Here is a 15,647-nt window from a genome sequence, read left to right as displayed (position 1 = left end):
GCTGTGGTTTCACATAAGTGTCCTTTATAAAGCTGAGAAAATTCCCATCTCTTCCTGGTTTTCTGAGTGTTTATATCATGAATGGGTATAGAGTTTTCACAGATGCTTTTTCTGCATTAACTGAGATGATCATATTGTTTTTCTTTGCCTTTGTTTATTAACATTGTATAGTACAATGATTTTTAAAAATAACTTCCATTCCTAAGATAAGTTCTACTTTATCATTGTGTATCATCCTTTTAATATACTGCTGGACTTGGTGTGCTAGTGTTTTATTGAGGATTTCTGCATCTATATTCATAATAGATAACCATTTTGGGGGAAAGTTTGAGGAAGATTGGTGTTAGTTCTCTAAATGTTTGGTAGAATTCACCAGAGAAACTGTCTGTCCTGAACTTACTTTGTTGAGAGTATTTTGATTACTGTTTCAATCTCTTTAGTTGTATATTCTGTCGAGATTATCTGTTTGAGTCCATTTTGGTAATTTGTATCTTCATAAGAATTTATCCATTTCATCTATATTATCTGTTTTTGGCGTACAATTTTAAAAATTTTCTAAGTTCAAGTATAGTTGATTTACAGTGTAGTGATTCAGTGGCCATTCATCTTTATATTCTTTTCCATTATGGTTCGTCGTAGGATATTGAATGTAGTTCTCTGTGCTGTACCGTAAGAACTTGTTGTTTATCCATCCTACATATAGGATGGATATATATCTGCTACCCCAGCCTCTCACCATCCCCTCTGCAAGGCCCTCCCCTTTGGCAGCCTATTGGTGTACAGTTGTTCAGTGTATTCTCTTATAATCCTTTTTATTTCTATAAGATTCATAGTAATGGCGCCGTTTTTATTTCTAATTTTCATTATTTGTGTCTTTTTTTGTCTTATCCTGTTTAACTAAAGACTTGTCATTTTGTTGATGTTTTCAAAGAATCGACTTTTGGTTTCATTAATTCTGTTATTTTTCTATTCTCCAATTCATTTATCTCCACTCTAATGTGGAGATAATTTTTACTATTTCCTTCCTTCCACTAGCTTTGGGTTTAGTTCTTCTTTAGTTCCTTAAGCTATAAATTTAGGTTATTGATTTGGAATGTTTTTTATTTTTTAATGTAGACCATTACAGCCATGAATTTCCCTCTAAGCAGTGCTTTCACTGTGTTTCATCAATTTGGGTGTGTACGATTATCATTTTCATTCTTCAGGGAGATAGAAAATTTCCGCAGTGATTTCTTATTTGTTCCACTGGTTGTTTAAGAGTATGTTGTTTAATTTCTACCTACTTAAAAATTTTCAGTATTGCTTTGTATCAAGTTCTGGCTTCTATTATCAGAAAAAATACTTCATATGATTTCAGTCTTTTAAAATTTATTAGGATTTGTTTTGTGTCCTGAAATATGGTCTGTCCTGAAGAGTGTTTCATGTGTACTTAAGAAGAATGTGTATTCTGTTGTTGTTGAGTAGGTTGTTGTTTGTATGTCTCTTAGGTCTAGCTGGTTTACAGTGTTAAGTCCTCAATTTCCTTACTGATCTTCTTTGTACATGGTCTTTCCTTTATTTAAAGTGAGGTATTAAAGTCTTCAGTTATTATTATACAACTGTTTATTTCTCCCCTTCTGTTCTGTCAGTATATGCATCATATATTTTGAGACTCTGTTGTTTGGTGCCTATGTATTTGAAATTGCCATATCTTCTTGATGAATTGACTCTTGTCAATATATAATGACCTTTTTGTCTCTTATAACAATCTTGGACTTAAAGTGAGTTCAAGTGTCTGATATTAGGATATCCGTCCCTATACTCTTTGACTGCTGTTTCCATGCAGTGTCTTTTTCCATTCTTTGATGGATACCTTTTTGTGTCTTTGTGTTACCTACATGTCTTACATCTTTTTGGACCAATGTGATTTAATTTGATTTGATCTCGGCTTAGCTTCAGTAGTGCACAAAAGCTCTGCTTACTGCCCCCCACAGCCGTTACGTTGTTATTGTCTCACATTACATCTTTATGTGTTGTGTAGCCATGAATACATATTTAGAATTTCTGTTTATGCATTTCTCTTTTAAATCGTATAGGAAGCAAAAAGGAAAGCTACAAACCAAAGCTACAGTAATACTAGATTTTACATTAATCTATATAGTTACCTTTACTGAAGTTTTTGTTTTGGGGGAGGGGGTTTAATTTACTGTCTAGGGTTTTTTTTTATTTCATCCTGAATAATCTAAAGGGAGTTCTTTTAGGATAGGCCTGCTCGCAATGAACTCCATTGGCTTTTGCAGGAAATGGAGTTCTTGGTTGATAGTCTTTTTTCTTTCAGCACTTCATTCATTTATTATTGGCCACGCCACATGGCCTGTGGGATCTTAATTCCCTGACCAGAGATTGAACCCATGGCCCTGCAGTGGAAGTGTGGAGTCTAACCACTTGACCACCAAGGAGGTCCTTTCAGCACTTTAGACATGTCATCCCATTGCCTTCTGGTCTCTGGTTTCTGACGAGAAACTGACTGTTAATCTTAGTGAGGACCCCTTACTAAGGGGTGATGCATCGTTCTGCTCTTGCTGCTTTCAAGATTCTCTTTGGCTTTTGACAGTGTGATTGTGTTGTGTTTCAGTTTCAGTATAAGTCCTCTTTGAGTTTATCCTCCTTGGAGGTCATTGAGCTTCTTAGATGTATACAGGCGAACCTCGGAGATACCGTGGGTTCAGTTCCACACCACCACAATAAAGCAGATAAAGGTAGTCACGGGAATTTTTTGGTTTTTCAATGCATATCAAAGTTATGTTTATACTGTGGTCTACTGAGTGTGCAGTAGCATTATGTCCAAAAAAAATGCATATACCTTAATTTAAAAATGCTTTATTGGTAAAAATGTTGACCATCATCTGAGCCTTTAGCAAGTTATAATCTTCTATAGTAGTAGCATCAGAGATCACTGATCGCAAAACACTTTATTTATATTATTGATATAATAATAACAAAAACGTTTGAAAAATTGTGAGAATTACCAAGATGTGACATAGAGGCAGGATTGCCACAGACCTTCAGTTTGTAAAGAATGCAACATCTGCAAAATCCCATAACGTGAAGTGCAGCAAATAAAGCAAGGTTTGCCTGTAGATCCTGTATTTCATGAAATTTGGGAAGTTTGCAGCTGGTGCTTCTATAAAGACCGTTCCTGTGTCTTTGTCTCTCCTTTCCCCTGGGAATTCTGACACATGTGTTGGTATGCTCGTAGTGTCTCACAGGCTTCTTAGGCTCGGTACATTTTTCTGCATTCGCTTTTGTGTCTGCTCCTGAGACTGGTTAATTTCAGTTGTCCTGTCTTCAGGTTCACTGATTATTTCTTTTGCCTAAACTCCTTTAGTGAATATTTCATTTCAACTATTTTTTAGTCACAGATTTCTATTTGCTGCTTTTAAATAATTTCTGTCTCTGTATTAATATTTTGTTTTTGGTAAGCTGTTGTTCTCCCGGGTTATTTTTTCGTTCTTTGCTATGGTTTGCTTTAGCTCTTTGAGCATATTTAAGACAGTGGGAGTCTGATGTCTGGACTTCCTGAAGGCCAGTGTCTTATTATTGTGTTTCCCCAGTGAAACAGCTATACTTTCCTGTTTATTTGTGTGCCTCCTAATTGTGAAGAACGTTCACTTTTAAATTACAACGTGATAACTCTGGAAATTAGATTCTCCTCCTACCCCAGGGTTTATTGTTATTGATTGTTGAGAGCCTCTGTTGTTTTTCTGTGTAGTGCCTTTTCCAGACTATTTTTACAGATACTATTTCTTGTCATCTGTGGTTATTGAAATCTCTGGTCCTATTAGATTTACTTAAACAACTGGAGCCAAAAAGAAGAAAAAGGTAATAATAAGTAAATTAAAACAAAAACAGAAAATCCTCTCTTGGCCTTTGCTGATTGGCTTTGAGCAGGAGCATTCCTTCAGTGCTAAACAGGCCACCTGTAACTGTCTTAGACTTCACCTCCTTCTTGGATAGAGCTCGAACATCAGCAGAGGTGCAAGCTTAGGGTTCTCTCAGCTCTTTTCTAAGGATGCATCTAGTCCCGGTAATGCTCTATGCACTCTGGATTCCTCAGTGTATGGGATAGCCATTTAAAGCCTTTACTCCTCTAAGAATCTTCCTCCTCAGCTTCCTTCTTCCTAGGCCGTTGAGTCTGTCTGCTGCATACTCCATCCAGCATCCTTGCACACATAACTACGAGTAGCTTATGTCTTTAGATGCTTTCATCAGATGGCACTTGGAAAGCCATTCCAGCCTTAGGCGGGCAAACAAAGGTCAACCTCTGTACCAGTCCTCAGGGGATTACCAGACAGGTCAGAATACAGAGCCACCCGTTGAAAACAAGGTCCAGCAAAACAGACCAGGAGCACAGGCTGCCATCTCCAGAGCCTCTGCTGAGCTAGCGGATGGCTTTGTAGGCACGGAGGGAAAAATCGTTTATTAACAAAATCTAGCAGCTTCTCTGTTCAGTATGTGTCTCACTGGTTGTTCTCAGTTTTTTGTTAGATCCCAACATTTTAAAAAGTTGATTCTGTCTGTTTCTGCCAGCTTAATGTTTGTTTCAGTGAAAGGAATGATTATAAAACTCCCTGTCCGGCCATTTCTGTGATGTCACTCCCCTCCCCTAATGTTTTTTTTTTTTTTCTTGTAAGCAGTTTTAAACAACAAAAATTTATTATCCCACATGGTTCTTGAGGTCAGAAATCAGTTTGCCTCTCAGCTTGGTGGTCCTGGCTCAAGATCCCTGACAAATTTGCATTCAGATTAGTTGGCCAGAACTGCAGTCATGTCAAGGCTCAAGTTGCCCTGTGGCATGTGGAATCTTCCTGGACCAAGGATTGAACCTGTGTGTCCTACATTGGCAGGCGGATTCTCTACCACTGAGCCACCAGGAAAGTCCCCCTTCCTGTTGTTTCGTTTACTTTATCTTTATTTTCTTGGATGATTTTGGTATTCTTTATGTAACCTTGAGATAGCCGCACTCTTCTTACACAAGAGAAAATTTGAACCTTGGATAATTCCTTAGCGAAGAGGAATTGGTTTGATCTTCCCTGGAGGCATTACCACTACCTGCTTTATTCAGCCCTAGAGATGGAAATAAGAAACCCCAAGAGACTTCACACAGCCTTGGAGTAGAGCAGCAAACCCTTGTAATTGACCCCTTCTCCCTCCCCGATCAGACTCCTGTTGTTCCGATCCACAGAGCTATGAAATAAGCTTCCTGGGCATGCAGGACCTTAAAACTACTGCTAGAAACTACTCTCCCATTGTGTTCCTTTGTAGGTGTGTTTGGTGGTTTGTTTTATGGGGGAAATGTGTCCTTTTTGGTTAAAACAAAATGTGTGAGAGAGGAGAGCAAGTGATTCTTCCGGTAGGTTCTACTCCCCACTCAGAAGATCAGCACCTCTTTACAGCATACCTGGTCTATGGTGAGGTCCTGTATTGGGTGCAGAGGGATGCTGAAGTGTGTAGAACAATCCTGCTCTCAAGTGGCCTCTGTATAGTCCAGAGGTGGAAATATTACAGTGATTTAAAAAAAAAAAAAAACAAAGTAGCATTTATGCCCCTAGTGGTTGCCACAGTTCTGATAAGGCAGATACTTAAACTTTCCTAAAGGAATAATGTGAGGAGCAGAGGAAAATAATGGATGTGGCCAGGAAGTAAAGTGAAAAGTCTTTGTTATGATGTTTGTTTTTCAGATCTAGTAAAATATTTCACAACATAATGATTTCTGAGATCTTCTGATACTCTGCTTGTAGAACCTTTTTCTACAGTGGGCTTTTGTTTGGCTCCTTCTCATCAGTAATCAGAGAGTTTCACTTTTCCTTAATTACTTGTCGCCATACAAAAAGACCACTTGCATCTGCATTGTTTTCAATTCTGAAAAAGTAAATTAGGTTTGTGTTTATAGTTTTGTATCCACTGTTCTAATATCATTTCAGTATTTACAGAGGGTTTCATAACATGAATTAGCCACTGGGTCATGATAAGAATAGAAAGGCCAACCCAGCCCCCAGTCTACCAATTTGCTAGCTTCCTCTTGTGTCTGAAGATGGTAATACTACTGGTGGTGTTTTGTTTGAATGAATGCACCTGGAAGGTGAGGTTGGCTGCAATCAGGATGTCAGCCTTTTACAGTATAGTCTTTCCTCGGTGATTGTATCTCTCCTCTAATGGATGATACAGGCAGATTTTAAGTGTCCCGAGTAAGGGGAATTCTGCAGCCTCTCTTAAGGCTGTGATTGGAATTCTTCTGAAATAGAAAAGTGTGTATGTAAGACTTTTTTTTTTTTTTTTAACATCATTCAGATCTTAAGCACACTGTGAACCAGAGCTTGACCTATATGTAACAAGAATGGACTTATTTCTGGAAAACTACTCCTGCATCCTAAAGTACATAGAAATAGACTATTATAATCTTTTTTTTTTGGCTGCTCCGGGTCTTAGTTGCAGCATGTGGGATCTAGTTCCCTACCAGGGATCGAACCCAGACCCCCTCCATTGGGAGCACAGAGTCTTAACCTCTGGACCACCAGGGAAGTCCCTCCTCCTTCTAACCTAAAGTCCATATTACCTCCTTTATTAATGTTTCCAGTTTGAGTATGTTCTTTTCTTTCTTGTTGGCAACAAAGTATGTTTGCTTTTATTCTCCTAATAAAAAGTGAATTCTGAAGTTTCATTTAATTTTCCTCTTCTAGACGGTTAAATCCCACACAGAAACAGATGAAAAACAAACGGAGAGCCGCACCGTCACTCCGCCTGCTGCACCCAAACCAAAACGGGAGGAGAACCCTCAGGTAGGCCCAGCCCTCCAGGGCGTGGCTCAGGCTCTGAGATGTGACTTACTCTCATACATCAGGGGGGACCCTTGCTTTCTGAATCACTTGGTTTCCTCTTCTTGTGCTTTCTCACTCTTCAGTGATGTTATTGCCAATCAGGTCGGCCTGGGACAGATTAAGAGTGTGGCCTGTAGGGTTCACGAGCTGACAGACAGAGATTCCATAGCTGTGTCACAGATTTGAATTGTGTGGCTCGTGACCATTTCCCCAGGTACCCCCTGCATTCCTAATGATCATTCTGTTCCGTTTGTCTCAGCCAGCGTCTATAAGCTGTCCCATTCACAGTTAACGTCTGTCTGTGTTGTTGATTACACTTGTTACGTGTGCATTTTTGTTATTACTGTTGCATTGTTAGATCCCCAAATCCCAGATGAATCAGCAGCTCGAAAGTAGATCATTGAAGCACAAAAGTAGGGATGAAAACAGTAACATCTGTGCTGCAACTGAATATAGACTTATAAACTTAGATAGCAAACAGAATTCTGGTACAAACACAGATTGTGAATTTGTGTGTCCTTGGACAATAGAATATTATAGTGGATGCTTTTGTACAAGCAGCTCTAAAAGAGAAATGTGGACAGGTAATATGATGACGAATGTCTGATAGCTGGATGTTACTAGACCAGCAGTCCATTCCCTTCTGTCCTCAGTGCATTCTTTGTAATGAAACCATGTCAGATAGTGGCATGAAGCCATCAAAGCTTCATGTCATTTTTTAGAGCAATGATTTATCAAGCTAGTTCAGGTTTTTCTACAAGTAAAAATTATAATTCTTTATGATATGAAATGAATTAATTTTTAATCTGCTTTTTAAAGAAGAGACCAGAACTTGAACCAAAAAGAAGTACTAGTCATGCACGTTGCTGAGAAACTTACAAAATCATCTGCAAAATTAGCGTCAAGTATTAGGCTTGAAGGGTGAAAAAGAGAGCAGATTATTAGCAAAATTCCCTTATCAGAAGAAACTGAAGGATATCTTATGTCAGTAGCACCATGGAGACACACAAGTACCCTTGTATAATAACAGGTATTTCTAATTGGACAGAATCACTTTCATAAAGAGGATAAGTTAGTTATTGGTACACATGTGATACATAGGTAAGGCCAGAGTTCTTGACTTTTTATTCTATTTATCACTAAAAATCAGCTCTATGGAGGAGATTTTTTTCCCCATGTAGTAATTCTTTTATGAGCTTGATCTAGACTGGCAAAGAGGAGTTGGATGTGAGTGGCCAAGAAGGGTGCTGTTACTTGATTAAAAGAAGGTGCATCAGAATGTTAGTTCACACACTGCTTTATTAACAGAACAGTTGGGAGACAGTCTTCTGATCTTAAGTTTTGAAGGAATAAGTGAAAATTAGGAATGTAGCTAATTGGCAGCTGCAAAGTGTATGCAGTGTATAGAATGGGCACCAAGTCCAAGGCTTTTCCTTAAACTGAAGCACTCAGGCTGTTGAGAGGACAAGCGCCCACCTGCTTTTGAAATAAGAAATAAAATAATAACATTTCTTCAGGATGCTGAGAATACCAGTAAAGGACATTTCTGTGTTCTCAAGTGGCTTGTTCAAGATTATCTTTATAAAATACTCAGTAACTTGAGTAGCCTGAACCTGTCAGTTCAGGCCAGAATATCATGATGTTTAATGTTGAGAGTGAAATGTCTGGATTTTCAAAGGCCAAATTGTGGTATTAATAATTCTGCAGGAGTGTCAACTAATGATGTTTCCTTATTCATCAGTTAGGGAAATTGATGATTTATCATTTGGCATATTTAGCAGCTGCATGCAGTGCTATAGCAGAAAATGAAGGCATACTTTCCAGACTCAAATCCAACCAAACACCAAAGTAGTAATCAATCTGTTGCTCACTCCATGTTTAAGCAATGAACGTTCCAGACTTGGAGTCCAGTGTTCTCATCAGCCTAGCTTCCAATGGAGAATTGAGAGTGGTGGTCAGAGAGAAATCATCACTCTGTAATTTACAGGTCCATGGTTGATTGGAAAGTCACAGTATTAAGCACAACCACCTGCTAGCATTCCTAAAACTCTTAGCTTTGAGTTTTCATTGTCCTGAAAACTGAACTGAACTTTCATTGTCCAGTCAGTGGTAATAAAAATACAAGAACTCTTGACCCGGTATCAAAAATGAAGTTCTTAGAGTTTGGAGCTTGTTGTATGGGAAGCTCTGTGGAACACTCTCCATGTGTTTTTTTGTTTGTTTTTTTCAGTGTGGAGTCCTCTTTTCTCTTAGAGAATTTTTCTGAGAAAACTTAGGTCTTTCAAGATTGTGATTTCTGCCATTGAGAAAGTAGAAGATATAGGCCCCAGTCCTTCTCTTTTGATTCCTGTAAGATCAGAAAGCTTCCCAGGCAGCTTCATAGCTTCTCAGAGCAGAGGGTGCCTGCTCCTTGCTCACCTGAACTTGGCTTTCTTCCTGCCACCAGCCATTGGGTGGCTTTCCCTAGGAGTCTAACTGGGAACATGCAGTTGGCTTTGTGAGAACCCAAACTGAAGTATATTCTTCTTTTGTTTCTCTGGCACAGAAACTTGCCTTCATGGTGTCTCTAGGGTTGGTAACACATGACCATCTAGAAGGTAAGAGAAGACATTCATGGTGCTGCCTTGCTTCTGGCCTAGAGCTTTGTTATCAAAAACAGTGTTCAATTTATTGTTAGACTTGAAAATTGGAACACAGTGTGATTCAACCAGTGTGGACTTTTTTTTTTTGGAGTAAACTTACCTTCCTTCTAGCTAATGTTCAGCTTCTCTCCTGTCTTTATTTATCCACACTATTGTCCTGGGGAAATTCCCTACTTGCCTGGATTAAGGGGACTGCTGTTCACTTAGAGAAACTACTTTTTTTTTTCTCCTGGCAGCACAAAGTAGCAAATGGCCCTCTGACAAGTCTTGGAGTTTCTGTCCCTTTTGATTATCAGAATCTTAGGAATAGTTGCAGAGCTGTACCTCTCTTAGTTATTTAATTCAAGAATGGTAAACTATGATTACTCAGTCTAGGTCTGTGGATAAAGTTCATCCACACCTGTATTATAGTGACCTAAAAATAGACCAGGACAGCTGTTGACAAGTGTGGTCTACTGTTAAGCTCTCAGTCCACAGAGAACCACCCTGTAGGACAGCACAGCACAGCCTTGCCCTCCAAGAGGCAAGAGGAAACGGTCCCACGTGTTTGCTCCCACCCGCGTGCTGGCCTTGGCTGAGGCTGCAGGGGAACCAAGAGACTTGCTCTCATTTGTTAACTTGTCATGGGAAGACCAGTAGGTAGACAGGGAAGTCAAGCTTGGTGGGGTTCTCCGTGCCTCTCTTCTAATCCAAACCTTTTGCTTTCCCAAGAAATCCAAAGCAAGAGGCAAGAACGGAAAAGAAGAACAACAGCGAATCCGGTGTACAGTGGTGCGGTCTTTGAGCCGGAGGTACTCTCGTCAACGCTCGGCCCTTCCTTCACATGTTCAGTTTTATTCACAACTCGTGCAGTGCGTCCCCTCTGAAAACCTGCTTAAGAGCAGGACCCAGATTGTGCTTGGCCAGCTTTGTAAAATGGTGGATTTTTCTCTGGCCGATCCCATTATATCATTTTTCTCACTGTTTTCCCCCTTAATTTCTTCCCGAAGTTCAAGTAGCTACAAACCTACCTTAAAAATTTAACTCATCCTGTCATCTGAGTATGACTGTCTCCTGAAGCAGAGACAGGCTTCTCTGGAGTATTCTCTCAGAGCCAAGCACATGTAATAACCCCGCATCTTAGGGTGACCAGCACTAACTGGCTGGCAAGTTGGTGGGCCTGCAGTGCTTGGTCTTTAGCTTGTGCCAGTTTAGTAATAACCATGCTCTCCAGCCAGTCACCTCTCCATCTTCATTCCCCAAAGCGCAAGAAGAGTGCAGTCACGTACCTGAACAGTACAATGCATCCCGGGACCCGGAAGAGAGGTGAGTGCCTTTTTGTGTCTCCCCCGGCTGCTGCTTTTGCTTTCTGTATGTGTTTCCTTCCCCTCCCTCCTCCCATTGTCCTGTCTTAATTCCTGTACCCCTTGAAAATAGTCTTGTTGCTGTTCTCTGAGAATGGGGGGAAGAGAGAGTGAGATTTCTTATTAGAGGTCTGTAGACTGGATCAAAGCTGCCTTCCTGGAGTTCTGGCAGAGCTGGCTCAGGGGAATGGCTTAATGCAGCATTTCTGCCCCAGGCCCACCAGGCTGTTGATGAATAGCACAGTGAACAGAACACCCTGTAAGAGGAAGCGTTTTAGCATCATTGAGCCAAACAGAACGCTGCTGTTGCCAAGGTGTTCTTAGTAGTGTCTGAATGGTCCTGACACAGTGAGGACCGAGCATCACTCTTAAGCGTCTGTGAGCTGCAGGCTTCCTAGGAAGGAGAGGGGTAGCCACACTGAGAATTTAGAATGTATGAGAGAAGAGAGCATCTCCAACTAAGGAAGAAAAGATCATTGTCAAAACAGGCTCCCCAAAGCAGAAACTCCTGAAGAGCTCCATCCCCCAGTTGTCCTCCCCCCCTCACCCTCAGGGCAGTCTCCACTCTCAGCACAAGTAGGCCTGAATAGGTCTTAATGACTCAGAGTTTGAGCTCATAAACAGGGCTCTGAAATTGTTCTTTGATGGCAGTAATAGAGCCCAAGGTCCCTTTCTCCACATGCTAATGTGGCCCTGAATACACTTCTAGGCCAGAAAGGTTGCAGAGCGGGTGGAGTAGCGTGCTGATTTGTGTGCGTGCACACGCTGTCTCAGGGCTGCTGGAAGCTGAGGCGGTCACCCCGACCCTTTGTCTGCCTTAGGCAGGGCTCCAACTATACCATGCCCACCTCTTCCCCTCAGAGAGATAGCACACCCGCCTTAGTGACCCATTCCAGTGTTTCATCAGTCCCTCCTCTGGAAGCCAAAACACACTTAGATGGGAGTCCGGAGTCACTGGGATTGCTTCGTATTAATCCCTAGGCCACAGTGTCATGGGTTATTTTCTGTAGTTTTGTTTTGTTTTTGGCAATTTTTAGTGACCTCTGACATAATTCTCAGAGAGGAGCCCCCAGCCAGAAGCTACAGTTAATTGGCCTGCCAGTGGGCAGTATCTGCTAAGAGGATAGGGGTTAAATGAGCCAGAAAGACCTTGGCATCTCTTGCCAAGGTCAGAGGATGAAAGCCTGCATTCGCAATGCCTAGGACATGCCTTCTGTGGGTAAACAAAGAGCATTCATCTTCCACTTTCTCTTCTAGCAGCACTAAATACCTTAGAAAAGACAAACCAGTGTGATCTGTCTCTGTACTGCAGACAGTGCTGGTTTAACAGACAGGTAATGTTCGTGTGACATCTGACAGAATCATGACTCCTGTACATAATTCTAATATAAATAATAACTGTTGGCAAAGTCATGATGCCATGTACCAGTCACCAGTACTCGTAGGCAGCTGTGTACCTGATTTTTTTTTTTTTTTTTTTTTTTTTTTGCCTGTGGTACGCTGAGTGTACACTTTTGATCACTTGACATCTTAGAAGCTATGACCTTGGCCTCTGGAAGACAAAGACCCTGACTTGATATATCATAAGGCAAGAGGGGTTGGCCTGGACTTCTGACACCCATTAGGACTCATTTGTAGATTCTCTGTAGCCATGAAGTTTGATGCAACATGCTCCTGCTCAGACCAGCTCTCTCAGTGAGCAGTGTTACTGATGACAGGGCCTTACCTGAGACGCTAGGACAGGTAGTTCACCAGAATGTTTGTGATGGAAGCAGGGAGCACTCCTTGATCAACTGGGAAGGGTGTCTGAGTCCAGGCATACTTAAAGTCGTTGTTAGGCCCACAACATCTTTTTAGGTGTTAGGTTTCAGCTGCTCCCAGAACATATCTCTTACTAGCTCTGCCAGCAAGGGGCAGAGTAGTTAACTTAAATTTTGCCTCTTCCCTTCGCCTTTCTCCATCCTCGTAAAGTGAAGTGACCAAAATGTGTATAGGAGAGAAAAGGACAATCAGAAGTCCTCAAGAATATCTCTGGGAACTGAGAATCATTAATATTATTATATGGATAGCAATTGCAGAAAAACCTTAGGGAACAACGTGCAAAAGACACAGGAAAATAAATATTTATCCCTGGCCTTGACTCCCATTGAGCTTTGATATCTTGTTTTCCCATTAGAAATCTCAGATTGTAATAGTTGAGGAGTGTCTCTATAATCTGCCCAAGATGAAGACCTTTAACATATGACCCAGAATCTCCTGCCATTCTCTGAGGCTCTCTTATCCTCCCTTTGAGACTCATGCATTTGTTTCTAATGACATTTAAATCTTTGCTTCTCTTCCTCTCTTTGGGACTTTGTATTAACTTTCTGTCTGCTACCTCACTTCCTTTTCCATGCTAGCCAATGAGGAACACTGGCCAAAGGTATGTAAGACCATTTTTCCCCCTTTCTTTCCCTCCCCCCTTTTTCCCCTTTTGTTCCCTTCTCTCGGTATATAGGTCGTCCTCCAAAATACAATGCAGTGCTGGGGTTTGGAGCCCTTACCCCAACATCCCCCCCATCCAGTCATCCTGACTCCCCTGAAAATGAAAAGACAGAGACCACATTCACTTTCCCTGCATCTGTTCAGCCTGTGTCCCTGCCCAGCCCCACCTCCACAGACGTAAGTAACTTGGGGAAAGCTCACTCTCTTTCTCAGATGTGAAATTGGGGAAACCGTTATCATATGTTGTCTCCTTACCAGCTGCATCTCCTTGACTAATCCTGGAATAGCAGTCATCCCTCCAGGACACTACGTGCCATGTGAGGCAGCTTTCTGTTAGGGCCCCAGGTCCTGCCATGAACTTGAGAATCATGTTAAATAACACGTCAGGAAGCTTGGTCAGGGCTCTAGTCTGGATTTTATCCACAGTGAAGGAGTTCTCAGGAAGAGGGATGGGGTGGGGAAGTCAGCTCCTGTAACTGAGAGGTGTGCAGGCGTCTTGTCATCAGTTTGGGGGAGTGGGGGTAATGGACAAAGGTGCACATTTCCCCCAGCAGTCCTTGTTTCTTGCTTCAAGTAGAATTTAAGGCATGGAAAACTTTCCCTTCGAGCAACTTTATTCAGCAGAATTGATCAGAAACAGGTTTCTGAGAAAGCATCAGCCTGCCCCTGAGGCTGCAGGCGTGTAAATTGCATGCTCCCCACCCCTCACCTAACAGATACTGCACACCCTCTGCTGAGCAGGTGCTGCTCTTGAGGCTGGGGACAGAACAGGGAACACAACCAATCCCTGCCCTCAGGGAACTCCACATTGCAAGGCCAGAGGCAGCGGCTAAGCAGATGGACATTTAAATGCCAGGTAATGAAACGTGCAGTGAAGAAAAGCACAGAGTCAGAGTTACGGCAGGAGGTCCTGTTTTATGGAGAGCAGTGAGAGAGTCTCTGATGGGAATGGGGTAGGTGGGAACATCTTTGGGGAGGCATTCCACGCCAGGGGACAGCAGAGCAGAAGCCCTGCTCACAGGAGGACGTGCGCGTGGCATAGAGAGGCTCTTGGCGAGCACGCAAGAGAGCTTGTGGGAGAAGAGACTTCAGAGGGCCGGGCCCGCCGTGCAGGGCCTTGCAGCTTTAACTCTGAATGAGACGGGAGATGCTGGAGGGTTTTAAGTAGAAAAGTGGCATTACTTTCCAGTTTTTATATTGAAAAAATGTCAAACCTACCTAAAAGCTTCAATAACAATACAGAGAACAAATGTGTACCCTTCACCTAGATTCACCAACTGGTACAATTTTGCCACGTTTGCTGTTCCCCACCCCTCCACACACACTTGTTTTGCCGACCTAGTTAAGAAGTTGCAAACATCATGAAGCTTTACCCGAAATACTTCAGTGTATATCTCCTAAAAACAAAGATATTCTCTGACATAGCCACAATAAACTTATCAAAGTGAGGAACTTTAATATGATAAAACATTATTATGATGATATACAGCCCATCTTTAGATTTCTCCAGTTGTCTCAGTAAATGCCTTAGTGGCGCTTTGTTTTTTTCTGTTCCAGGATCCAATCCAAGATCACTTTTGACATTAATTTTTATGGTGGTGCTTTGTCTTTAGTCTCCTTACTCTGGAACCATTTTTCAGCCCGCCTTTGTCTTTCATGACATGACCATTTTTTAAAAGATAAGCCACGTGCTGTATAGTGTCCCTCCATTTGGATGATCTGATTGTTTCCTCAAGAATAGATTCCAGGTGTGCATTTTTGTAGGAGCACTAAATACATGCTGATGAGCCCTTCTCAGTGCATCTCAAGAGGCATGTGTTGTCCATCTATCTCATTGTTGATGTTAGCTTTCATCTCTAAGGTAGACTCCATCAGATGTCTTTACTCATAAAGGTGCCTGTTACCTTAGGTGCAGATAGCTTTGAGTCTGTAAAAATACCCCAGCAGTCTTCAGTTCGGTTCAGGCATTCAGTCGTGTCTGACTCTTTGCAACCCCATGAACTGCAGCTCACCAGGCCTCCCTGTCCATCACCAACTCCCGGAGTTCACCCAAACCCATGTCCATTAAGTCAGTGACGCCATCCAACCATCTCATCTTCTGTCATCCCCTTCTCCTCCTGCCTTCAATCTTTCCCAGCATCAGGGTTTTTTCAAATGAGTCAGCTCTTCATATCAGGTGGCCAAAGTATTGGAGTTTCAGCTTCAGCATCAGTCCTTCCAATGAACACCCAGGACTGATCTCTTTAGGATGGATGGTTGGATCTCCTTGCAGTCCAAGGGACTCTCAAGAGTCTTCTCCAACACCACAGTTCAAAAGCATT

At 41.7% G+C, this 15,647-nt stretch overlaps 1 protein-coding gene across 50 annotated transcripts in view; it reads left to right on the top strand.

The window, feature by feature from the left end:
* The window catches only part of PHF21A (PHD finger protein 21A), a 193,845-nt gene that overhangs the window by 165,431 nt on the left and 12,767 nt on the right, over nucleotides 1-15,647 (top strand). For 45 of the 50 annotated variants that reach the window (XM_060399565.1, XM_060399554.1, XM_027979673.2 and 42 more), the window contains 5 exons: nucleotides 6,720-6,818; nucleotides 9,403-9,454; nucleotides 10,211-10,290; nucleotides 10,744-10,804; nucleotides 13,340-13,503. In XM_060399565.1, coding sequence (XP_060255548.1) covers nucleotides 6,720-6,818; nucleotides 9,403-9,454; nucleotides 10,211-10,290; nucleotides 10,744-10,804; nucleotides 13,340-13,503 — 456 coding nt within the window. Of the gene's footprint in view, nucleotides 1-6,719; nucleotides 6,819-9,402; nucleotides 9,455-10,210; nucleotides 10,291-10,743; nucleotides 10,805-13,241; nucleotides 13,265-13,339; nucleotides 13,504-15,647 lie in introns of all 50 variants that reach the window. The other 5 variants (XM_060399568.1, XM_027979674.2, XM_027979675.2 and 2 more) reach the window with 1 other exon arrangement.

Source organism: Ovis aries, chromosome 15, assembly GCF_016772045.2.
Source record: "Ovis aries strain OAR_USU_Benz2616 breed Rambouillet chromosome 15, ARS-UI_Ramb_v3.0, whole genome shotgun sequence".
Lineage (NCBI taxonomy): Eukaryota > Metazoa > Chordata > Mammalia > Artiodactyla > Bovidae > Ovis > Ovis aries.
The sequence above is the reverse complement of the archived record's forward strand: the minus strand, read 5'-3'. Positions and strand labels throughout refer to the sequence as shown.